The sequence below is a fragment of the Dicentrarchus labrax genome, unplaced genomic scaffold (genome assembly GCF_905237075.1).
Source record: "Dicentrarchus labrax unplaced genomic scaffold, dlabrax2021, whole genome shotgun sequence".
In the NCBI taxonomy this organism is placed as follows: Eukaryota; Metazoa; Chordata; class Actinopteri; family Moronidae; genus Dicentrarchus; species Dicentrarchus labrax.
The window spans coordinates 9,346,584-9,372,549 of NW_026136710.1; the positions used below are offsets into that span (position 1 = coordinate 9,346,584).

At 39.5% G+C, this 25,966-nt stretch overlaps 1 protein-coding gene across 1 annotated transcript; it reads right to left on the minus strand.

The window, feature by feature from the left end:
- Positions 1 to 1,417: 1,417 nt before the first annotated feature.
- On the minus strand, positions 1,418 to 11,660 carry tmem38b (transmembrane protein 38B). The gene is made up of 6 exons (XM_051412818.1): positions 11,174 to 11,660; positions 5,376 to 5,532; positions 4,439 to 4,623; positions 4,196 to 4,283; positions 3,488 to 3,605; positions 1,418 to 2,503 (listed from the first exon to the last, which is right to left on the minus strand). Exons 1-6 carry the CDS (start codon positions 11,295 to 11,297, stop codon positions 2,204 to 2,206), a joined length of 972 nt encoding a protein of 323 aa, XP_051268778.1. The 5' UTR covers positions 11,298 to 11,660; the 3' UTR covers positions 1,418 to 2,203.
- Positions 11,661 to 25,966: the final 14,306 nt, after the last annotated feature.

Sequence of the window (25,966 nt, forward strand, 5' to 3'; positions counted from 1 at the left end):
AAAATGCTCTTTTTGTGGAATGTGTCAACATTAAGAAAAAATAGAATATCACTAGCTTTCTCCTAGATGTTTGAATAACATACCAGGTGGTGATGTTGACGAAAGAATAAAGAAAAAGCAAAAAACAAAACAGGTCTCAGACTCAAGCTGTCAGTGTCGGACATACCCTGATGGCTTCACAGTATTTAGCCAGGCTGACTTTCTTTCTACGTGTGCATCTGTTTCTGCTGTGGATTTGTTTGTGGGTAGTATGCCATGGTCTCGGTATGTCCCTGACCTACTTAGACATCGCTGTGGGTTCAAAGTCATGTGTATAGGAATGTGTGTGCATACAGTGTACTTGCATTGTGTCTATGTGGAGGAAAATCTGATATTTCTGAGCCATAGTATGCCACGTCCTTGCTATATCCATAACCTCTACTCAGACGCCACTGTAGGTTTAATGTCAAGTGTATAGGAATTTGTGCATGCATTTAATTTGTATGTATGTCTGTGTAAGACAGCTTGTGTGCACACATTTAAGGATTAATTTTCTGCATCTGACAACTGGAAAAAAAGGCAGAAGTCTGGGGATAAAAAGAGGGCTAAGGAGATGTGCTTTAGGGCAGGTGAAGTGCAGGGAGCGGGGAGGCCAGACAGCGGGGGGGGGGGGTTCAGTTCAGTGAGTAATTGTGGAGGGGGGTCATACAGGTCCGGACCTCATTAAGAAAATTGTCTGGGAACTTTCAGGCTCTGAGCTGCCGTCATGTCACCTGCCTTCTCGTCATAGGAGGCAGCGTAAGGAAAAAAAGTGGCTTATTAACGTGTCTTTCAGTTTTTCAGGTCACACAGTTCACGATTAGAGTCAGGAAGATCAACACACACGCACACGCACACGCACACACAAAGCCGTGTTGCAGGAAACAATTTTGAGGTACGAGCCTGTAACTGACATGCATACATCTGTGGACTTGAGGCATATTGAAGACAGGTACACCATCTCAACCAGTATCGCTTTTGATCGTCTTTTGAACGTCTTCTCCTTTTGCTCAAACAACACTCCCTCTCTTTCTGTTCTTAATTTGTATTCACATGGGGGTTCTCCGCCGTCTGAGGTTTCATAGATGAGAATTGGGGGGGATTTGGGGGATCTCTCTCCTGCAGCTTTTTAAAGAGGGTGAGGTATCAATCAGGTGCTGATGTTACACTGATGCAATGTTTCAGCCTATAGACGAGGTTACTACTGGACACTGTTCTGCTTTATATCATCTTACCAGTGGCGAACAGAGAGCGTTCTGTCAGGGACATACTAATTTAAAATTGTACCTAATGATCTGTTTGATGCTTTAAAGTGAGGTAATATTGAGTTGGGTCCATGTTCACTGAACTGTACAAATCTTTTTGATGAGGCGAGAGGCCAGAAATCAAACCACACATATTTTAGTGTGTTAAAACCTGTTTATTCTCATGCTTTCATATGTAATTCAAAGCATTTGCCATAGACAGACTACAATAAAATGTCTTTCATTTCAAACTGTTATACATTCAAGAGTGCAATTATTTAGTATAAATAGGATAAAACATCTGTGTCATAGAATATAATCTCTCTTTTAAAAATGTTTCGAACTATGTCAGAGTAGGAAATATAGCATTTACATTCAGTCCAATATATACAAAGAAAAATATATATAGACATTCATAGATCAGAAGGTGCACAGCACTGTTCCCAAAACCCAGAGATAGAATTATTAAGATCTTGTACCCATTATAAATATAAATTAGGCTACACAGTGTGCAATCAGTCCAACGATAGTATGATGGTCACATCCGACAGCATAAAAATCACAGTACTTTAAGGATGGGGTTGATTATCCAACAATAAGGTGCAGGGTTGGTTGGAGTCAGCTCCCTTTTCTTTTTAAAGTATTATTTTTTTGGCCTTTATGCCTTTATTTGATAGGCAGCTGGAGATAGACAGGAAAGGGGGGCAGAGAGAGGAGATGACATGCAGCGAAGGGCTGCAGGTCGGATTCGAACCCGGGCCACTGCGTATATGGGTCGCTAGCTCCACCGACTGAGCCAACCGGGGCGCCCGGAGTCAGCTCCCTTTGGAATTTGTTTTCAGCAGTCAGAAAGTTTAAGGTCCTGACGTGACAAATGTGAATCAGAAAATGACTCCACAACCCTGCTTAGAGGTGAAAAGGCGCTATGGGGCAGAGGCTGACTAGTCGGTCTTCTTGCAGCTAGTCTCTGCGTTCTCTGACTCTTCTTTGGCTTTGAGCGATGCACTTTGTCCCTTGTCATGAGAAACCGGAGTGTGATTCCCCGCTGCTCCATTCTCACTTGATTCTTTGGTTGTGGAAGTGGAGGTTGCCGTGTCGGTTGTGCTATTGTCAATACATGCTTTCTTTAAGTCGTCGGTGAGGGCGGCATAAGGGGAGCAGCCAGTGAAGAGGGTCTTGTAGATGGCCGACTCAATGCCAGCGAATGGTGAGGTGGAGGAGCCTGTTAGCATCATCCTTGACTAAAAAAAAATAGAGAAAGGGGGGATAAATTTGTTTATAGGTTTAGAACAGAATATGTGTGCAATCATTTCCAAACTAGTGAGGTGTCATGATAATGATTGTAATAATGTCAGTGTTGTGTTTACAGCTTGTTCCTCTGTCCCCAAGTGGCCAAAAAAGTGATATTTCAGGTTTATCATATTCTCCTTTCAGGCAAATTACTTTATTTAGATGAATGTGATAAGAAGTCTTATGTCTGTATATGTGAATGTTTTAATGTGTCATGTTAGCCTAACACTGTCCTGTCTCAAAGCATTATATATTTTTGTGGGTAATAGATTTAAAAATATATATAAAAAAGTAACATGCCAAAAGTATGTAATTTGTCATGTTTTCATGGATGTGACATTGGTCTAGTTTACATATAAACACACGGAGTAAGTAGATATTTGTATCTACTTCTTATTAGGGGATGAGAGTATAACATCTGCATCATTTGGGAACAAAAAATAATAAACAACAGGTTTGGACGCATCTCTTAAATCTGATGAAATGGCTTGGTGGTAATTTGACAGATCAGAGTCAGAGGGAGCTAACAGAATGAGAGTTGAAAGAAGACATGGTAGATTTATCTGTGTCTCAGTCAAGAGCACAAGTTTCCCAGAGAAGAGAAGAGAGGATGATGCAAGCTGATGAAAATGATGCAAAAGCCCCAGCCCTACGGGTAATACCGAGCTAATGTGAGTCACATCAGCTAAAACTTCAAAAAAGCAGAGGGAGAAAGGTCATTTAGAAGACAGGACACCACAGATCTGGAAGAAGCTACGGCACCAAAACATCTTTTACAGATCGAATTAGACAAATAATGGTATTAAATGGCTTTCTTTGTCATAGGTAAGCAATTAAATTGACCAAAAATGCCTTCATGTTTTGTATTTAAATCACTAGCACCTTGGGTATACATTCTCAAGGTCACAGTATCAGGTATGATGCACAAGACTGACCTTGTTGACGACGGTAAAGATGGTGTAGATGAGCATCAGGTGGTGCTTCTGGAGAGGCAGGTAGTGGGTCTGCTGCAGAGCAAACAGCACTGCCCCTATGAGGGTGATCTTGGTGGGGCTACAGAAACATACAGAGAGAGACATATAGAGAGCCGTTGTGATATATCAACAAAAATATTAGAACATCTAAGACAGCCAGGGTGATAATAACTTTATGCACACACTTGAAAGACATTTCATATGCTTGAAATATTATGCAGAGATTAACTAAATTGGAGACAAACCCTGTATGTACCCCATGAGTCCATAACTCAAATTGGTTTTAATGTTGCCTTAAGGTAACAAAGAGAACATGTTTGGTAAGATTTCCATACACACACAGGTGCCAGCTGTACAATGCCCTCTGCTTTGTTGACTGTCTCCATCTTCGGAATAGTTTGACATTTTGGGAAATATTCACTTTCTTGCTGAGAATTGATAGGAATATCTGTACCACTCTCATGTCAGTACAGTGAATATAAAGGTACAACCAGGAGCTGGTTAGCTTAGCTTAGCATAAAGATTACAAGCAGGGGGGAAAAAACAGCTATCCTGGCTCTCTCCAACGGTAAAAAAAATCCATTTACAGTAACTAAAGCTCAATTTTTTTATATCTGGTTTGTTAAATCTGTGCATATATATATCAACAGAGTCCAATAGAAGACTTACTAAGACATTTTGAGGAGCTCATTAGTCTCTGGTTTCCATACACCTCGAACAAGCTGCTCAAAATTACTTATTAGACCACCTCCAGCACCTAGTGGAGGTAGAAAAGAGACATCCGGTTGATACAGTCATATATAAAATGTGTTTGATATTGATTAAAACACACAAAAAAAATGTGTTACTTCATAGCTCCAATAAAACTATCTTATCATGAAACACCTTCAGCGTGTACCATCGGCTACTGACCTCTAGCCCACCCGATGGCAATCATAACCAGCAGACTGTCCTTGTATTTGCTGTGTGCCTGGGTGACCCCTCCAAGCACTTTCCACGTCCTGGTCACTTCCTTCATTCCTGACAGCACCAGCCTGAGAGGCAGCAGGGCAGCACAACAGTACACCAGGTCCATGGGGCAGTAAAACACTAGGTACCTGTAGAGACACATATGGCTCAAATAAATAGTGCACACACACAACCACTTCAGCTTCCTGCTGTTTGTAAACTATGTGTTCATTAAACATTTCTCACAGTATCACCTGCCAGTCTCTGTCAAGTAGCCAATTTCACCAGCAGAGGGCACTGTTTATTTTTTGTGAAAAGAGTGTAATTATATGTGCCACCAGTAGAGGGCACCAAAGGATTCATATTAAGAGGTTAGAACTTCACAATGACCCCTCTGTTGCATTCAATGCTTTCCACATTTCATGCTCAGTATTACAGGAAATTAAGCAGTTGCACATTTATTCTGAAGACAACCTTATTATTCTGTGTTTTGCTCTGTGGGTGCATGGAGAAAGGGACATAGACATGTTTGTGTATCCCTTTTCCTCAAAGTTGCAGAGGGCCTTTCACTAATCCTTTCCATGTTTGCTTCACTTCCTCTCACTATTTTCTCTATCCACATCTTTGTCCTCTTTCACTTCATTTGAATTCACTTTTACTCAATAAATTCCTTGCTATCTATGTCTAATAGTCAATACACTTTTAATATGTTTTAATATTGTATACTTTATCTTAATTGATTCTTATTTTATAATGCTTTTATTTGATTGTCATTTCATTGGATTCTGTTTTTATTCTGCAGTTGTGAAGCTCTTTGTAACGTAGGTTCTATACAAATAACATTTATTATTATTCTTATTATTCTAATTACATACTATATTTCCCAGTATCAGATATTTACCAGATGATCGAAGCAAGCAGAACACTGGTGCTGTTAGACAAAGGTGCGATAGCTGGCTCGGCCAGCATGATCCCGGACAGCACTGCTCCACCAAAGCAGAAGAGCATGGAGCTGAACCAGCAGGCTATGGGGCTGACCCTGGAGACCTCAAGAGCGCCTGCACAAGAACAGAAGTATATTAGCAGGATCACCGCTCACTCCTCGAGTCCCCTATAGGTGGTATATTTTTCGCACACAAGGTATTCCTACAGGGTCTGTAAAAGCCTGAGAACAACCTGCAATCACTGTTGTTGAATGCTCACCATAATAAGCATTAAACCTAGGAATGATTACTGTCATTACATAAATCCCTCCATTACAGTGAATACTTAAGGAGTTTGTGGATATGAGAAACATGTAGTCTAGACAAAAAGGCCATTTGTGACGTCTACAGTATCTCAGTATATCAGGGTATAAGAAGACAGTGGAGTTTGATACTTTGTCCTTTTCCCTATCTGATGCATGCTTCTCCCAATCCTGAGTACTGTATAATTATTAACTAGTTAGAGTTACCAAATACACGCAACAAAGAGAGAGAAATTGCAGAGCACTGTTACATTATTTGCATCTGGGCCTACAGTTCAAAGTGCAGAGAGGCAGAGGCAAGACATTTACAGTTACAAATGATATCAGTTCAGGGCAGATAACCATCAGCCGCTCAAAGCTTCCTCTGTGTTCCACCCTGTTTAAAAAGCACACTGTATTCCTCTTTCCACTGAAAGCATTTACACCCTAAGTACAGCAACAAGATGAGTTATGGGAAACTCAAAAAGCATGTGAACTGCTGTTTTATAATATTATGTTATGTTCTTACTGTAAATTACTAACACAGAGATGTTGTACATCCTTTATATAACTTTATCGATCTTTGCAGAGATAGTCCAGCACTATCTCACGCTGACTTCTCTGACTCTACCAAAGTTGCTGCTGCCAACGTACACTATGATATATGTGTTTCACTTAACCTGAGACAGGTAAGGCCTGAGCCACCTGCCCTGAGTCACTATGGCCGCACACAGGACCATACTGGTAATCTGAGGATTACAGACAGATTATAGACTCCTGGAGAGAGATAGGTACACTAGAAGGATTTATAGCTCTACCTGCCTCCTCTGCAGACTCCCCATGAATTCAGTTAGTGCCGCTCCCTTTTTAAATTTCCTCTCATTTCTAAAAGAATGTGGAAATGATGGAGAAGCAACTTAATTTATCACCCATTTAAAAAATGTACAAAGTTACAAATGACTGTTTTTAAGTTTCTAAATCAGCGACAGAATATTATTATTTCTGACAGTACAATAGAATGAAAAGATAAGTGCTCCAACCTAGGGGGTCAAACTCCCTTCAAGGGTCACCAGATAATTCTGAGGGGTTGTGAGTTGATTAATGGGAGAGGAAAGAAGAAATCTCGCTATGACCTTTCTGTAATCTTTACTTCTGTGTGAAATAAGGGATAATTTTACCTCTTAGGGATTCAAACGGTTATTCAAATAAAACTTTGGCAAGTCTGTCTTTGTCAGAATTGCTGACAACTCGTAGACATCTGAAACATGGCAAAGAGCCCAAACCCGACGTCTTTTGTAGGAATTCACAAGCCAAATAGTTGGACACCACTGGTTTAATCTTAACAATGTGTAGTATTTTATTAACCTTTTTTCAATGTGATATTTAAAGTAACTAGAAGCTATTAAGCCAGTAGTGGCATCTAAAGTATTATTCCAGCAGAAAAACATATTTTTGCCACCTAAAAAGAAATCAGTATCAGTTTAAGTTCAGATTTGAACTAATGTGTAAAAACACAGAAGTCAACTCCTGTGTTTTGCGAGGAAAATTACTGTTTTTGTCAAATTCTAAATATAGCGAACAATTAAACAGATTTTTTTAGGTTGCTAGTTATGGGAAATTGCTTTTTTTCTATGATTTCTAAGCTGATTTATGGATTTTCATGTGTTTATTTATTTATTTCCAAGATGATGATATCCTCGGAAAGTGTAAGTCACACTGAATCTAAAATATGTGTTTCATGTCTGTTTCCAAGGGGTTTTAAATGATCTTAACTGCCTCCATGAGTGTCCAAGCCACTGCTGCTGCTCTAATTACTGACTATGTTGGTAAGCCAGCCAAACTACAATAACTAACTCCCTGTTGTTTTTTCAGAACACCTGTCTCTTTCAGTATCTTTACCTCATGTTTCTCTCTCCAACTCCAAAATAAATAGTAGTGAGTCAGAGGGGGACATTTTGCAATTGAAAACAGTGACACAACTTTTCATGTGTACATGAAGTCTGGTGTAATGAACGTTTGTGGTTCAAAATGAGATGCCACAGTTAGGAGAGGAGGAAGTTTGAAGAAAAAAAAAAAGTGGCTTCCGAAATTCAAGACAGGAAAGAGCGGTTATACTATATGTGAACAGTCTAGCCTGACTGTCATACATATCCTTACCCAGTGCTCAGTATTAGCGCTTTTGGTTTTGCAGCAGTTGTGGCACACAGTTCACAAGAGCAGCACATTGCTTACATAGTAAACAGCATTGCTATGTCATCACTTCTAGTTCCAGAGCAAAACAAACTGCTGCAGTGTCTGACCGGCTGAACACCAACTTTAAAGGGGCACGAAAACGGTGTTTAATTTAACATTTATGATAGGATAGATGAAACTGAAATGCATACTCTGAAATACAATACACTGCTCGGACTGCCCCTCACATGCTGGGCTACAAAGACAACTTCACAAGATCAAGATCCTGTTTCCTGGTTTGCATTTCAAGGAAACACATTTACAAGTCAAATCTGAGCAATACAAGCACAAGTACACCAAAAGGTGTATGTTGGTTGGATTTTCAATTCCTCTTTCCTTGTCTTCTTCCATATTGTTTGAGAGTGAGCTCATGTTGTGGCTTGTCTCTCTTCTCCTCAGTCTCTCCCAGGAATTAAAACAAAAAGACAGTTCCCTTTTTGGAAATCTCTCTCTCTTCCGAGCCTGCTCCCATAGTTATTGTAATCTGAGGCCAGTTTTGCCTGTGAATTTATTTTAAAGTGCCCACTTGTAAATGCCCACTTGTAAATGCTCTTAGATAAGTATGTTTACTAGAGTTTATTTACATGCATACAAGTCCATCTTTACAAATGAACACAAAGGAGGGCTGTTGTTCCATTTTCTTCAATTCTACTATTCAATAATCCAGTCCATCCATTGCTCTTTCTGCTTAATTTCACCCCAACCTCTCCTCAGCCAAGGCCTTATTTTCCTTTGCCTATTATTTAACTTTTGAACGCCTTCTTAGAACTTCTTCTACCCCTCTCTTCTTCCATCTGTTGGACGGAGACGTGACAGACAGCAGTAGAGAAGAAAAAGTGGCTTATCACTGGTTATTTTTGGCTTGAATCCCTGATTGACATGTAACCACTGCTCCTCTGGCATTTCCATGTCCTCCTGTGTCCTATACAATCCCCTCACAGCAGTGTTTATAAATCTGCTTAAAATAACTCCACGATGTAATAAACTTGTTTTTGTGTTTAATAATCTATTCATTTTCCTATTTGAAGCTTTGGAATAATGATTATGTCTCCTTGAATTTATTTTTTTTAGGAAAATACTTGTTTGTTTGTGAAAGAGCTCCAGCACTGCAAATACTGGATGCACTATAGAGCAGGAGGGGAAGATTTAACACAGGAAAGAGAAAAAGAAAGGGAGGGTTGAATGGTTTATGGCATTCCTTTCCTTTTTGGGGAAGAAGAAAGACCGGAGCTGGCTGAGTGTTTTAAGTCTTGACTTTTATTCCGATTGTACGGGGACACACAGTGAAATTAGGAGGATTTTGTGTTGTGTTTACTGACCTATGGCATTTTGTTTGTACATATTTTTACTCTCTGTGTATCTGTCTTTCAGCTACAGAAAGATAGATGGGAGCAGAGGACAAAGGGTTAAAAGGTCATGGCAGCTCAGATGCTTTGCGAGGCAAGTTCGAAAATAGACTGTTGATTTACAGCAGAGGGACTACAATGGACTGTGTGTGTGTTCTTGTATGGTTGTGTCTGTGTGTGTGTGTGTGTGTGTGTGTGTGTGTGTGTGTGTGTGTGTGTGTGTGTGTGTGTGTGGGAAAGTCATCTGGCTGTGCAGTTAAAAGTCCACCTGTCCCTGTAGACACAGTAACGTGACGTAGTTGGGTCGGTGCCTGCCTTTGGTCTGAGCTGATACAATCGGCTGTGGCTCAGTGAGACACTTTGTGCTCTAAGACTGCTTCATTCATGTGTTACCGTACGTGTGTTTGTGTGTTTGTCAGTCAAAGAGGACAAACATGAGAAACTAATGGATGACAGGCGAATGTCTCCAAATTACTTAATACAGCTACTACGATACTGTGAAAATGTTTTTCCACTGTCAACATTTATTCAAGTGCTGTACTTACACTTTACTTCAAGTGCTATTTTCATACTTTAACCCTTTAACCTTATTTCAGCAGGAATGTTGCACTAGAAATATTCGAATCCTGCCTGGGGCAGTTTTGCATGGGTTTTCCCGACCATCAAAAACATGTATTTTAGGTTAAAGGGAACCTAATATGTCTTTTCCTTAGTTTCTGTCATATATATAATGTTGGATTTTGATATTAAACAAGGCCAATGTGTCAAATAATAAGGTAAATGTATGGAAAGGTAATCCATGTGGGCAAAAAAGAAAGAGAGAGATGTGAGGATGAACTGGGAACCTGGGAAGGGCCAGTATTAAATAAATAAGGATGTTTTTGAAGAGTGAATCATGCAAAGCTACTCTAGTGGAGTCTCCCAATTAATCTCCTGTCAGTGCTCCTGACCAAGGCACTGGCCTACAACTGAAGTTTGTCCCACTGCTCCTAACACTTGGATGGGTTAAAGGCAGAGAAATTACTTCTTACTCCACCGCTGCAATTTGCAGATTAGGATTTTACAAACATATTCTAACATATGATCAATGTATCAATTATAATCCATTTCTATAGATTAAACAACAGTATAGAAAGTAGTTTGAAATAGCTTCACCTCAACCACGTTGATGCATTAGTAATAAAACAGTGAAAAACAAAACTATACAGTGAATAATTTAGTTAGTTTTTATAGTAAAAGTTTACGTGGAACTATTATTTGGAACAATAGTTTGTAAAATGATAACATGATATGATTATATCATAATTATACCATTCCACTGAAATTCAACAAATGATAATATTGAGTTATTCATTTATGCACAGACTGCTGTAGCTAATATTGTGTTTTACTGATTACTGATTAATTTATTTAATTCCTTATGATATATCTTATTATATATAAACATGCATATGTATACATAAATATATATATATATAAAGAGGTGTTTCTATTATTTAGCCTACCCTCATTACTGATACAAACGGGGTGGACAAAATAATAGAAACATCTGTTAATAAATATGTGAGTGTCATGTAGCTTTTAATAACAATTAAGCTACTATGAGATAAAAGGTTTCATGTGATAGCGAGGGTGGTTTGGAAAATGTTATTCAACGTCCTTAATGTCACACCCAGTAGTCACTACCCTTTAAGTGTGTTACTGTTCTAAGTTACAGAACATCCATTGAGACTGCCGCTTTTCTGGTGGAAACCTGAAATAAATACCAGAATATCCCACCAGGACAAACTTTTGCCTAAACAAAGCAAAACACTTGCTTGGTGTTGATGAAAATAAAATGCTAATGTTAGTTCCTGAGTGTTCACTTAGCATGCGCTTGAACTTTGCGTCACTTACCTGGCTGCTCCCTCAGAGCCATGACTGACACGATATAGTGCGCCATGTCAAAGTATGGAAACATGGACAAGTTTGCCAGCCCGTGGGACAGCTCGTCCAGATGCAGTACCCCGAACAAATCCATTATCTTATATTCTAAAACTCTTCAACAAGACTTAGCTAGCCTAGTTAATCCCAGCAAGGAGTTCAAAGTGGATAAAAGGCACCGGTCCAACTCCGAGCATCAGGGCAAACCCTCGTCTTCATCCACCGTCTGTCCAGTCTGACACCAGCCGGTGGCCCAAAACAGCTGTGTGTGTCCGGGGGGATAAACTGCTGCCAAGTTGCTCTCAGCTGGTTAGTTGACTTTAGGGATCGCCGCTCGTCGCCGGGCAACAGATCTGTATTGCCAGAGGATGGTCATAGTCGGTATTACCCCCATCAACGACGCTGTCATCGGCGCATAGGCGGAATTCCTGCTCCGTGTTCCGCCATGCTAGTGATGTGGCAGGCGGAGCCAGAGCGGCTTTGTGATTGGACGAGAGAGAGCAAGGCGAGCCAATCACGTGTCGGAGTGTGGGTTTACGAGGTGATGCTACAGGATTTGTAAAAACAGATCTTCACATACACACAAACACGGTCCTGCATATTGGGTGGGGGGAGTAAAAATATATATGTAGAGAAAAAAAGTCTTAAGATGATCAAAATAAAGTCGTAATTTCGAGAAAAAAAGGTATATAGGCCTATAATTAGCCATTGTTTGTATGCTACATTTAAAAATGACCACCCTACTATCAGGACTGTACTTAGTGGATAACATTTAAACAATATTTTATCTCCAAACATTATAAAAGCATTGATCTATGCAAATGTGAGGGAATGCAGGAAGGAGAAAAAAGGCAAAAGAAAGTATAAATAATGACTACAAACAACAATACCATTAATAATATAATATAAAAATTCATGCTGCAATAATGTATTTCAATAAACCAAAAATATGGTACATTAGACAGAAGTTGCAAGGTTGGTTTGTACATAATTTGACATTAAAAAAAATGGTTAGAGAATGATTTTGTGCATGAAACACCCAACTGTCTTTACATGTAAAGTTAGCTAGTCTTCTGGTTGGCATGAGCATGACACCTGGTGGTGGCTCCATATTTAGGTTTTTTTTTTAGCCAGTGATTTCTACCTTTAACCTTTGATCACTGCTGAATCAGACGTAATAATAATTGTTACGTTAAGGTGGGGTTTGTTGGCACAGTAGTATCTCTGTCTGCTACTACTAAGACACTGAGAGACTTGTGGTTCCTATAGTCTCTAAAAGTAGAACAGGAGCCAGAGCCTTCAGTTACCAAGCTCCTCTCCTGTGGAACCAGCTTCCAGTTGTGGTTCGGGAGGCAGACACCCTCACCACATTCAAGAGTAGGCTTAAGACATTCCTCTTTGATAAAGCTTATAGTTAGGGCTGGATCAGGTGAGTCCTGAACCATCCCTTAGTAATGCTGCTATAGGCCTAGACTATCGGGGGATTTCCCATGGTGCACTGAGCTCCTCCCTTCCTCTCTCTTTCTGCACTCATTCATGTTCCATTTATGCATGTTACTAACTTCACTTCTTCCCCGGAGTTCTTGTGCTTTCTCGTCTCGCAGGTTCTTGTCGATCCTGGTGGAGCCTCCTGCCATGGTCCTGCTAGATTGCCGTTGCTAATACTGTTGTTGCTATGCACCTGTCTGTCTGTCTGTCTGTCGTTCTCTCTCTCTCTCTCTCTCTCTCTCTCTCTCTCTCTCTCTCTCTCTCTCTCTCACCCCAACTGGTCGAGACAGACGACCACCCACCTAGAGCCGAAGGATCTGTCAGTTACAGATAGGTTTCTGCCTTTTAACAGGCAGTTTTTCCTTGCCCTTGTCGCCAAGTGCTTGCTCATGGTGGTACTGTTGGGTCTCTGTAATTAATGTTAAAGAGTTCGGTCTAGACCTGCTCTATTTGAAAAGTGTCCTGAGATAACTTCTGTTATGAATTGGCGCTATACAAATAAAATTGAATTGAATTGAGATATCATCCTCATTTCTGGAACAAGCCTTTTTCGCTGCCACATGGCTTCACTTAGCAACTTAAAATACCCTAAAATTGAAGCATTTACTCTTTCCGCTTTAACTGATACAATTGGTTAAATGCATACAAAAACTAATACATCTTTACAGATTACAGTGTAAATGGGGTGTCCTCACAATGACTGTATTGGACACTTCCATATAAGCACCATGGCAAGCAGCTGTAGCCAAAAAGTTGTGTTCTCCTTCAAAGAAAACTTCTTCTAGCATCTGAGGCAGTAATTTTGTCATTTGGTGTAACCTGAATAATCAGACTTGCAACACTAATGCTTATTTCATTTTAAAGGAGCACCTGGCTGCTTATATGTCGTCTAACATCTCAATACGTTTCCATTCATTTAAATCAGCTTCTCTAAAAACTATGAATGTAATAGTAAATGAGCTGTGAGTCAAACCCATTGACAGTAAAACACTACACTGTGTACAGGTTTTCAGAAAATGTAATGTTAAGTAACAGCCACTAGATGGAAGCAGTCTGCCATCCATTACATGCCTCACTCTGCCTCACTATGTTGGTGACTGTTCTCATATAATCTCACTGTAACATAACCATCCATCACCAGTAATAGTCTAATAATCATCAATGGCATATTTCATGTTCTCTTATTTATAAAAAAAAATCAAAAATCAGCAAGTGAATCAGTCTGCGTGCAGGAGATTGTTAGAAATAAAATATAGTTGGATGATAATGTTGATAAAAATTAGTCATCAAACTCTTAATGAGGCTTAATGAAGGTGTGGACCAGTGACCTTTCTGTGACCTTGTCCTAGACTACACAAGCCATTGTGTCACTTATTACAACCATCTTATTCCATCACATTACATGATAATGTATTTGTCAATTATATTTTGGGGTTATTAATCTGAATGTGTAGTCTTAAACTAACAAATACATGTAGTGGTGTGAAGTACAATATTTAGTATTTATGAATGTCCTTAAAATATCGTGGAGTAGAGGTGTAAAGTGGAAATTGTGTAAAAAGTACTGTGCCTCAAAATTTAACTTGAGTAGAGTACTAGAGTAAAAGTCTACAGGACATAACGTAGAAAAAAACACAACACACAACATGACCAGGTGATGATGTCATTGTGTATTTAAAGCCAACATCACAGTGAAACTCCACCCGAGACCACTCCTGTGTTTGTGTTAGTAGCAGAGTACTGAGATGTGTATCAGCTTGTTGAAAGCTCTGACTCGTCATTGGAAGCTGTACATTATTTCTAGGGCCGGCATTTTAGATATCACCCAGCTATATTGTGTGACACCTCCCATAAATATATTATAGGACCATGGGTCATTCAGGTTCAAGGCTCAGTGCTTGTCAATGCTTTCAACACACACACACACTCACACACACACACACACACACACACACACACACACACACAATCCACTGCCTCCGTCGTCCGAGCACTTCTCATTAGCATTCTCCCAGTGGTGCAGGATTAAAATGTGTCCACAGTGCCGACAGCACGGGGAAGGACTCTCATTCCTCGGATTTCTGGGGCCCACCTCAAAGACCCAGAGGCTAAAACTGGGGATTTCAGAACAACTGGAATCTTTATTCAATTATGTCTGTGGCCGCCATGCCTGTCACCAGTGTGTTACCCCCTAGTTCAAACCCCACAATGCTGCTGTTTCTCGGAGGAAGTCAGGCAGGGGTGAAGCCAGATGAGGTTGTGCTGGTGTTTCTAATAAAAATGTACATGCAGAGTTTGCTGGTCTTGGAACTGCTCCTGTTACATTCACTTCAGACAATTGAAGGTCAGGTAAAAGTATTCAATGAACTGAAAAGAAAAACGACTTTAAGAGGTGCTGGCAGCTAAAAATAAACCGCAATTTCATTGGCTTGTATGTGTGGAAAATTTAATTTTCTGGTCAACATTCTTCACCTTTAAAATAGTTAAAAGTAATCAAGCAGGAAAATAGTAAAACATCTCAATTTGATCATGAATTGCTGATATGGCTTCAATGCTTGTTTTATAAATTGCTCTCTTTCTCTGGTAGATGGTCTAATATGCACAGTTAGATTGTGATTAATTCTCTGACATTGTCATATGGGCCTTGCCATTTAAGGAAAAGTTCCTTATTTGTTTGTGGTTTGGATTTGTGTGCTTCTTTACTTTGTTCTCACCACCTTTGTTTCCTGTGAGTAATCACGTTTCCTCTCACTGTCCTAAGACACAAAGGGATGAATGTCATTAACTTTGATACCCTTTGAATGCAAATCTGGTTGTCTGCTGAGCAGGATTGTCAACCTTTAGTCAAATTCATTCTATTAGAGGCTTAAGCACATATGGTGGACCATGAATAGCAAAACACAGGTAATCTAGGCAACATTAACTGAATCCATCCACCCATCCATATAGTTAAACGGGTTATTTTAAACAATTCAGGGAGGTTTTTCACCTAATTGCTTTCTTTTTTTCCACTTGGGGGCGGCGCAACTCAACCCTGATATAGTGTCACTTTAAAAAGATGTTATGGTGAACTAATTAGCTTATTACTTATTTATATAACCAGCAGACGCGGACCAACATAAGAATTTATTTGAAGGTTTTTTTCCCCTACCTAATTAGTATAGTCTAATGAGCTCTGTTTTGGTTTCCACCAGCTCCTGATGGAGTTGCTTGCTAATTTTTGTTCCATTATTTGTCTAAAAACATTGATTATAGCAGCTTTAAAGAAGATGTTGGATATTTTAGTATACCGGTAGTATGTATTGCAGCACAAAGAAGGACCCTGTACTTGTGTAAAATAAAGCCATATTTTTGTCATCATTTAACAGACTATCATCACACCTTATGATCGATAACATAAAAACAGATTGAGCAATTGTGATTGGGCCACACATCTTATCTGATTAAGCCGTTGTTCGGATGTTGTTCAAGTGCCAAAGTTCATGTAAAATTATCCTTAAAATTGAACATATGACACACAACAGGACAACTGACAGGAAACACTGGATTTTTTTATAACAGAAGACACAAAAAGCATAACTGGTCTGCGTGTTGTTGTGTGTGTGTGTGTGTGTGTGTGTGTGTGTGTGTGTGTGTGTGTGTGTGTGTGCGTGTGTGTGTGTATAAGTGTAGCAACAGAGCAAATTCCTTAGTAGGGTGAGCAAGATGCAGTATACAAGCCCATTAATCAAACTAAACCACTAAGCGGATACATTATTTGTGTGTACGTGTGTGTGACTCTCTCTGTAGTCTGCAGGATATTGCTTTCCAAGTAACATAAACTTGCACGGACAAGATTTTCCCCATCGACAAAGATAGAAGGTCATGGTCATGGTCATGGTTTCACAGTTATTTGAATAATGACAGTATGTTTAAGATAATGACTTTGATTCTCAGATATAATGTGCTTAAGACATGTAAAAAAAAAAAAACAACAAAGTAAGACAAAATGTGGTTTTAAGTGCCAGCCCAAGTCTTTTCATTCATATACCATATTTATTGACCAAGCGTCCATCTGATACTTGATTCTGACATTGCGTCACAGCTGCGGCTGATGTCTCCTCCATGCCTTCTTGGACTCTTGTGAATCATTCATTTAAATGGCTTTTAATTATAGCTTGAAACCCTAGCCTTCCCAAACTGCCAGCTTGTGTTTCTGCTAACAATTATGCTTCAAAGTTGAACCCTATTGTCAATGATGGAGGAGTTTTTGACAAGAGCAAGACTTACAGTAAATGCATTTACAGCACATAACAACATTGCTTAGTTCTCTGCTTTTCTACTTAAGTAAAGTCATTTATTCAATATAATACTGATGTTAAGCTCATCATAACCACTCCCAGTGATGGAAAGTTACAAGGTCAACTTACTCAAAAACTGTAGTTGAGTTTGCATTTGAGTGTATCCTAAATTTTCTTTTTACTTTTTTATTTGACAGAAATAATTATTAGTAGTTACTTTACAGATTAAGATTTTGCATAACATATGATAAGAGCGTAATATATATATATTTCAAATAAAAAAATGAAACCAGTGGTTTCCATTAACCAATCGGGAGTTGTTAGCAGTTCTATAAAAAGAGACATTTCACCTTTTAACTTCTCACATGCTTTTAGGCCAAAATAGGTTAAATTATCCAATATTTCACAAAAAAAAAAACAAAGAAAAAGTAAAAAATTAAATAACCCATTAATCATTTCACGACCCCTCTGATTTACCTTTTGACCTGACGACTAGGTTGAGAACCACTGGACTGAAACACCTGTAACTGAAAATGAAGTTGTTAGAACTAGCTTCATGTCAACCAGCTTCAACAGTAAAATGTTATGCATTGATGCATCAGTAACAATCTAATAATATATATATATAATGTAGAAGTGACAGGGACCAACTTACTGCAGAACATGTACCTTTACTTTGTTACTTTATGTACTTTTACTTAAAGCAGCTACAAAGAACTTTCCTTTTGTGTTAATTTGGACTTCCCCTGTGGACAGAAAGCGGTAGTGTTTCCACCGGCAATAATCACTGACAATGACTACATAGAAATAGTCAGTCTTCTCCCTGACGGTCTTGTTAGTTTATGTAGGTCATATAGAGGCATCAGCACGGATAAAACTGTTTGTTTAGCTAAAATTCCGATGCAGGACTTTTACCTGTGTTTCTACATTGCGGTATTGGTAAAAAAGTAAAAGATGTGAGTACTTGTTCTTTGATAAAGTAAGTTAAGAATATCATCCAATCTGCTCTGAAATCTATATCAAGGTAAACAATGTCACAGAGATTTGTTTACATCTGCATCTATCCCAGACCTGGTGACTCAGGCACTGTGGCGCGTCAACGTTATTCCCCAGCAACACTGCTTAAAACAGAAACTAACCCCAAAATGCCTTGGAACAGGCAGCAACATTTTTGCGGTTGGCTTAATTTGTCAAGCGATAGTGTCAGGAAACCAGTCATATAGGGTTACGGCTGTTAAAAGAACATGGGGTGATTATATTGGACCTTTACCTGGTTGTGTTTGTTTCCACTAAACCTTCTTTACACAAACACAGAAGCAATTCCTGATGGGATCAACTTCGTAAAAGAATAATAACAGCAACAAAGTTCCAGCTACAGACACAAAACATCAACTACAACACAGCCTGATGATGTTTTAATCATTTCAGCAGTGTGACAAACTCCTGAGGTTCCTCTCGCTCCCATGAGTCTCATGAGCAAGCTTCCTCAGCACACACAAAGAAGTTGGTTACACAAAGACTCACTTGTCTTTATCCTTAACACCATGTTTATATGAAAACAGAAGTGCTGCCTTCATAATGACTAAAAAGGTCAAAAGGGGTTCAGGATCAGTTCCTTCAAGTAATCCCACCCCTCCTCTACTGGCCACATCAAGAGGAATGAATCCACTGCAACTAGTTTCAATCAGACAGGCAGTAGTAATTGTTAGTAATTGATCTGGTGTGCATCAGCATTGATTTCAAATACTAAAAGTGGGTGTAAAAGAGAAAACACCCTTCCTGAGCTATAGCCATAAGCATATTAAGATGAATCATTTAATCCTTTCACTGGCAGTAATTAGTGTTGATTTTTTTTTTTTTCAAACTAAAATGGCTCTATATATTAGAAATGTGCATTATAACAGAACGAGAACACCTCATAAATCAAGAGATGAATTAAGCCTAGACCTTCTGCAGCAGTGTGCTATAAACACACATTCACAAACACTATTAAAGTTCAAGTTCAGTAATGCTAACATAATCTATGCCCATGGAAGTATCCTTCTTTAATACATTTACATAATAAAGGGTGTTTTACGATAAATCTCTGCATTGCTCATTTACATTTTATACTTCCTTCATAATTATTTTGATGAGTGGTCTAGATTATAATAATGTGATAATACAACAATGCTGTCTTTCAATCTTATCAGACAGTCATTGCCTCAATTGACGCTTATCTCTGGCTGTGTTGACAAAGAAAAAGAACAGCCACTGCAGGCTGACTGCATGAACAGAAGGCCTGACTATGCATTATGTATATGTGTGCGAGAAAACCTAGAGTGTGTACTGTAGATAGTGCATGTAAATATACATATAAATAGCCCACTTAGCTTTTTGGCTGAGGACACAGCAAAAGGCAGGCCAGTCCTGGAGAGGATGCTGACAGAGTGAAGGGCTTAAACAACCAGGGTATAGTATCACCTACAAATCATATGTGCACACATAATACTGCTGCATTATCAACTAACCATCAGGGCTGGTTGACTTGAGGGATTAAACATCGGATTGTCTCTACATCAAAATATACATTATAAAAAATAAACTTTTAGTCACCCAAGCTACTTGATTCTTTTATTGTGCTGAGGGAAGATCAGTTCATTGAGATATTTCTGTATTCTAGGCCTGTTATTAGTGCAACTAATCCATCGTGCTTTCGGGGCAGCGTGGGGAACAAGATCGGTTTGTTTTGGTGCTTTAGTGTTTGTTAAAGCTGCTCAAATCAATATTGTTACATTAACAATGGATCAAATTGCTGAAAGGGGCCACGTGCAGTAACACACCCACAGACAATTATCTTCCTGACTCAGCAGTCCCCCTCAGCGCCACAGAGCATTTTTGTTTCTTTTAACTCATCCTTTTGGTTTCACGGCCCTTCACTTTAGTGTTTTGGTTCACCTTTATCACTCTCATCAGAAGATTCACTCTACACCACCTGCTGAAAGCTGAGATTTTAACATTTTACACATAGTGGCTTTAAAACCATACTGCTGAGCCAAACTTTGTTCAAACACACAGGACTTTATTTTAAGGTATATCCCAAAGTGAAACTGAATTTTGATTAAAACTATTTAAATGGGGAATTAAAGGAAACTGAGTGTTACGGGGCTAAGTAGTTTAGTTTGACTGTAAAACATGAAGATTTGATATTTATATCAATGTATATTATATCCCAAGTTATACCCAGGAAAGTGACAAAAGCTTGAAGTGTACCATTCCCTGGTTCGTTGCTGTGGTTAAACAGGTGGTGCACGATATATTTTTTTACTTTTTACCAAAAAGTGCTTGAAATGAATCAAACAACTCAGGACTGTGACACATGGGACAATGCGGTCTGCATCACATTAAATGTACATAGAAGGTCAGTCAGTTAGTCAGCTTGTTGTTTTCCGCCTCAGGAAACTAGACGTATGTGGGACATTGGCTGCCTCTAGGTCTGGCTGGAAAAACCTCTCACCCTCGAGACCTTTCCACAGTGCTCTGAGCTGCCAACTACACACACACACACACCCTAGACACATAAATGCACTAAATTCTATCTACAGCATCCTAAACCAAGTGTGTGTGCTGGTGTGTTTCAGCCTGACCACACAGCGATGCAGGGAGTCGTGTGGCTGGCGTCACTCTGTGGTAAATTAGTAGTCATGTTATAAACAGATTATTTTAGTCTCTGATTACGTGCGTACCAAATGATGGCTTAGCCTAAACACCAGTGACTCTGCCCAAGTGTCCTCTGATTACACGGAGGAGGTTTGGATGATAATTATTATACTAAAGAAAGTTGCACAGAACGATTACCAAAAAGGATAAAGGTATTACTACTAGTGCAATGGAAAGAAATCTTATGACACTGGATGGGGATTTTGTACAGTTGTTATTGATAGGCAGGCATAAAAAAAGTATGCAAATTGGTGGTGGAAATAATGTACTTTTTTTAATGTACAATTTTATGGTACTTACACTTGAGTTTTTCTATTTTATGTGACTTTATTATTATACTTCTACTCCACAACATTTCAAAGGGAAATGCTTAGACACTGATGTATCAGTTTTATCACTCTAATGTCAGCTATAATAATAAATCAAAGTCAAATGGACCATTTGTATACATAATGAGTACTTTTACTTTTGATACTTCATTGTTGTATCTGATCTCTTCTTCCAGCACTAATGTAGTCACATTTTAAGTGGTTATAATGGATTTCTGATAGGTGTCTGGAGTACACATTCAGATCTGCTCAAGATTTCCCTTTCCATTTCCTCCTCCATCTTTCTCCGGATGCAGCCGCTGTTTCTCCATATAAGCAGGATATGAGGAGTGTTAAATGCTCCTGTGTGTCACACCGGGGTAGCACTAAGGATTACGCATGGACCCGCTTAGTTTAATAGTTGGAGTTCTTCCAGTTATTAAAACAAATGAGTGCATCGTGCACTCAGGCACAGAGGGAAAAGGGTGGAGGGTGAACTACACCCTCTTTACAAACCTCACCAACCTCCTCCCTCTCATAAACACACATGCGCATGTTCTCTTTGCTACCAGGCTACACCGTATCATTTCGGGAAAGCCAAATGTGGGTGTTGTCTGCTTTTGGTGAAACCTTGCCACAGAGCTGGTGAGAGAGATGGCTGTGGCAATACCTTCATAGAAACTATGACTCAAATATGGCATCACCAAAATAGGACATGATTTATACCCTCCAGTGTGTGTGTTTGTGTGTGTGAGTACCTCTACTCTTTGGAAATGAGGGACTTGTGGATCACAGGGTAACAAAAAACCTGGAGGTTCACAGCATTATAGAGGTCAGCCCAGTATTGACCCTACACATTGACCTTTAACTTGTTGACCATCAGTGAGAGAAGATGACCCACAGCACTGCACCCCGGGTATGTAGGCCATGTTGTTCCCATGGTAAAACAGGCTGACACTAGAATAAAATGACATTTTAAAAATTAGATGGTTTAATGTAGATTTAGATCACCTCACACTATACATTGTTTAAACCTTTGTATAGCAAATCTTTACTCTTGGTTAACTCTTCCTGCAGCTCCATCACAGTAAAATCCCCCTGTTGTGTAAGTGGAGTGTCCAGTGGAGTCTAATCAAAGGCATTAAGCAATGAGGCACAGGTGGAAGGTTTGTACTGTGAAGCATCTGCAGAAACTACAGTAGCTACTTGGTTGTGTTTATATTAGCAACAACAGTGCTTTCTCTATCTAAATACAAGTTTAGTAAGAACCTAAGCACAACAGTAAAAAAAAAAAAAACTTGATGATGGCAACTCCAATATTACACACAAGGTTGTTTAAATTATGTAAGTAAGTATATTGGCAAAAACAACAACAACACTTTCTTCAACTCTTCTTGTGATGCCACTAGTGTCTTTCTCTCTCTGTCTGAATGTCTGGTCTATTCATGTGGAGCATAGTCCTGTGATCAATCTCTCCTCTTTCTCCTAAAATCACCATTAACAGGGTGTCAGACTGCTGGTCAATTAAAACAGCTAAATCCACTGAGAGACTGCCAAAGGCTCTGTCTGCTCTCTGTTGTTGTTGTTTAACTGGTGATGTGCATCTCTTTATATGCAGTGTTTGTAAGTCACTGTGTGTGCAAGGAGGATCCATGGTGGGAAAACTGGCGATGTTTTGCACTTAGTGAAAAGACGTGGGCTTTCTGTGTTAAAATCAAGGCCAAGTCCTGACTAAAGCATTGCAAAGCTTGCTGTCAAGGGCACTCTGAGTGACATAAACACGTTTATGATTGAACTTTGATTACACTACACTTATAAACAACTTGTTTCATTATTTTCTTGAAGGTAATTGAAACACCAGCCTCATCGACATAATTTGAAGTCCTAAAAATTAACTTAAATCACACTTTTTTGTATTTCAAGTCCAACTAATTTCCCCGCGCTGCTTCAGACAGACATTTAGATTAATCAAGCCTGACTTGAGCTGTTGTCGTGCTGAGGAGGAATGCTCCTCTTGACTCCCTTCGTGTTTGAGGATAATTGGTACTGATTACCGCCTCTTACTGTGTGTACTTACTGCTCACTGATGAGGAATGGCTCAAAACACACAGATGCTCACAAACACATAGACACACTTTATTGTCTCCAAAAGAAACACTCAGTGTACACACAAAGGCTCTTGCATGCAGATACACACAGTTACCCCCATTATCTGCTCCAGCACATACCTGTAGAAGAGGAAGCTTGTTTATTTGAGCTGCTGTGTCTCTTAAAGACATTCCAGTGTGGTTTTCCCACGCTGAGGGTAGTGCTGGTGAGGGTGGTGGTGGATATAGGCTTGGGGGCAATAGCCTCTTGGACTTTGTGTTGATAGGTGGTGCATGAACAACCAAAGAACCCCTGTCTGTCCGCCACAATACATAACACACATTCCTGTGAGACATGTCCAGACAAGACTATGAAAGGACACACACGTTCTCGCTGATTTAGTTGTTTAGAAAAAAGTGAATGTGGGTTTTACGCATGCATGTACGTGTGCGGATTTGGATGAGGGGGATTTTATTTCTGCAGGATTACTGTTGTTTTTCACCGTTGTGTCTCAAATCAGCATACTGCATCTAACCACAGATGCTAGATGCGGATTTGCCAAGTTTGAAAAGAGGGCAGCAACAAGTCAAGCTTTAAAAAAAGGGCTGGATAATCAGGCTATCATTAGAGACACAGTTAAAACAGAAAAGAAAAACACAAGTGTGGAGCTGCCCTGAACTGTGTGGCTCCAAAATAGATCTTATCAGTGAGGCTCCTGTTGCCAGACAAGAGGACTGATGAAAGGAAACGCTTTACTGTCTATTTATGCGCAAACATGCATGAGCACACACACTCGCACAAGCACACACACAGTTTGCTGTTAAGGCCCACTGCAGCATCCCCAAAGCTCCCTTTGTCAACATATATCAGCAGCATTTTGGTGAAACCAGACTCCCTGGACATCAGAGAGCCAAAGAAGGACCCCCCTTTCTTTCTTTCTTAACCCCCAGCTGCCAGGGAGGGGCAACTCTGTGCCCTGCAAGACCCGGGTGTCTGATTTATACCCTGCAGGTGTCTGGCATGTTCATGTGCATGCATGCATGAGTCAATGCACGTGTAATGTCAGAACAAATTGGCCCCTTCACTGTGTTTAGTTAAGGCAGTAAAGTGAAACACTGAGATGAATGCTTCACACTTTGAGCCCACCCCATTAATTCAGCACTGTAAAACTCTGCTTAAGAACCTCTTTCTGGTGTGAAACGCCAATCAGATTTAGTATGCACAGTAAAGTTCGTAAACACATTAATGAGCCACCCTGTTGCACAGTGACATGAACACACACACACTGTAGTTTATGTTAGTCAATTCCTCATAAATCGTCCTTCCGTCGTAAAAATTACAAATCACAAAATATCAATTTATCTGCCACTGAAAATAGTCCCCAACAAATCTTCTTGAGTAACATTTGCTAAATATGACAGTCAATGTTTGCCAATGTTTTTTTCTTTTGTAAATTACTTTTCTTTTTTAAAAAAGTAATGTTTTCATTGTTGTTTTCGGTCTTTTAATGGGGTTTGTTGGACAACAAGAAAAATAAAGAATGTGAGAGTAACTTTTTCAGTCCTTTAATTTCATTTTAATCCAACTACTTCTAATTATGCTACATTACAACACACTCGTTGTGTTGCTTTTGCCAAATATAGGGTAGAAAATAAACTAGGCGAAAAGAAAACAAAGACTTGATACTGCATATGCCCAATGTATAGACCACTGCCTTTCACAACAGTGTCTTGCTCCTAAATCACTTTAAAAAACAAGATTTTGTGTAAACACTCAAAACAAAATTGCTGTATTCATGCCTGAGTCCCATCTGCTAATGTAAATTACAGACAATGATGCTGTGAATAGCCTGTTTGCCTGCATGTCTGTGAAGTTCACAGGAAGCACATTGTGTGCTGTGGGTCTGTTGACACGTGCACACACAGACGAATGCACATAGAAATGTAAACAGTAAGTATTTTCTTTGGAAGGTGTTGACAAGATTATAAGAATCACATTGAGAGGGAACAAAAAGCAATAAAGGGATTTTTTAAAACTTGTTTAAAGAATTCAGTGATTGTGTTTGTTACTGCAGTACACCCCTTGTCTCTATGCCTTGGTTCCTGAACAAGCCCCTCCCGCCCTCCCTCAAACACTACCTTGGAGTCCGTCTCTTCTTTCATGTTCCCAGACGGATAGTCTTGATAAAGAGTATACTATTAGAAAAGAAGGAGGGGAAAGTGATGGGGTGATAAGAAAGCAGTGGGGTTGGCAATAGGGTATTAGTGTTAGGGGGGGGGCAGGTCAGCACAGAGTGCTGAATCAGCTCTTCCTAACACCCATCACACGATCTATTCCAGAGTTTCCCCAGGGAGCAGTTATGTTGTCAAGGCTCCACGCTCTATATAACGGGAACATTCATAGAACAGACAGCACTTAGTGACAGGGATCACGTTACTGGGATGGGGCAATATGTGGTAGAAATGCTCCATATAACTGCTAATATGTAACAATGAGTTAAAGCATGAGAAAAGCCAAAGCTCGTGATTTTAAATATAAAGATCTGAACATTCTTGAGGTGAAATGTACAAATGATGGCCTTGTGAGTTTCCATGTGAGTGTCTGCAAGGTAATAGGGCATGCTGGTGGGATGTTGTTTTTAGCTGTGTCACCATGCAGTGTATTTCCACCTGTCCCAGAAGGACAGCGTGAACTTAAGTCAAATATGCTTAAATGTAATGTAATGTCTTTCCACATCTGTCAAAACAGTACAGTTTGTCTTCGGCTCTATCTCCCCCATGTTGCCCCTCATTCAGCCCACTCATCTCGACGTTCAAACAATAGAGAGAAACCCTGAAGTAGGTCAAGGCTGTCACAGATATCACTTAAAAGCCAGCTGAGCTGACCAAACCAGCAAGAATCTG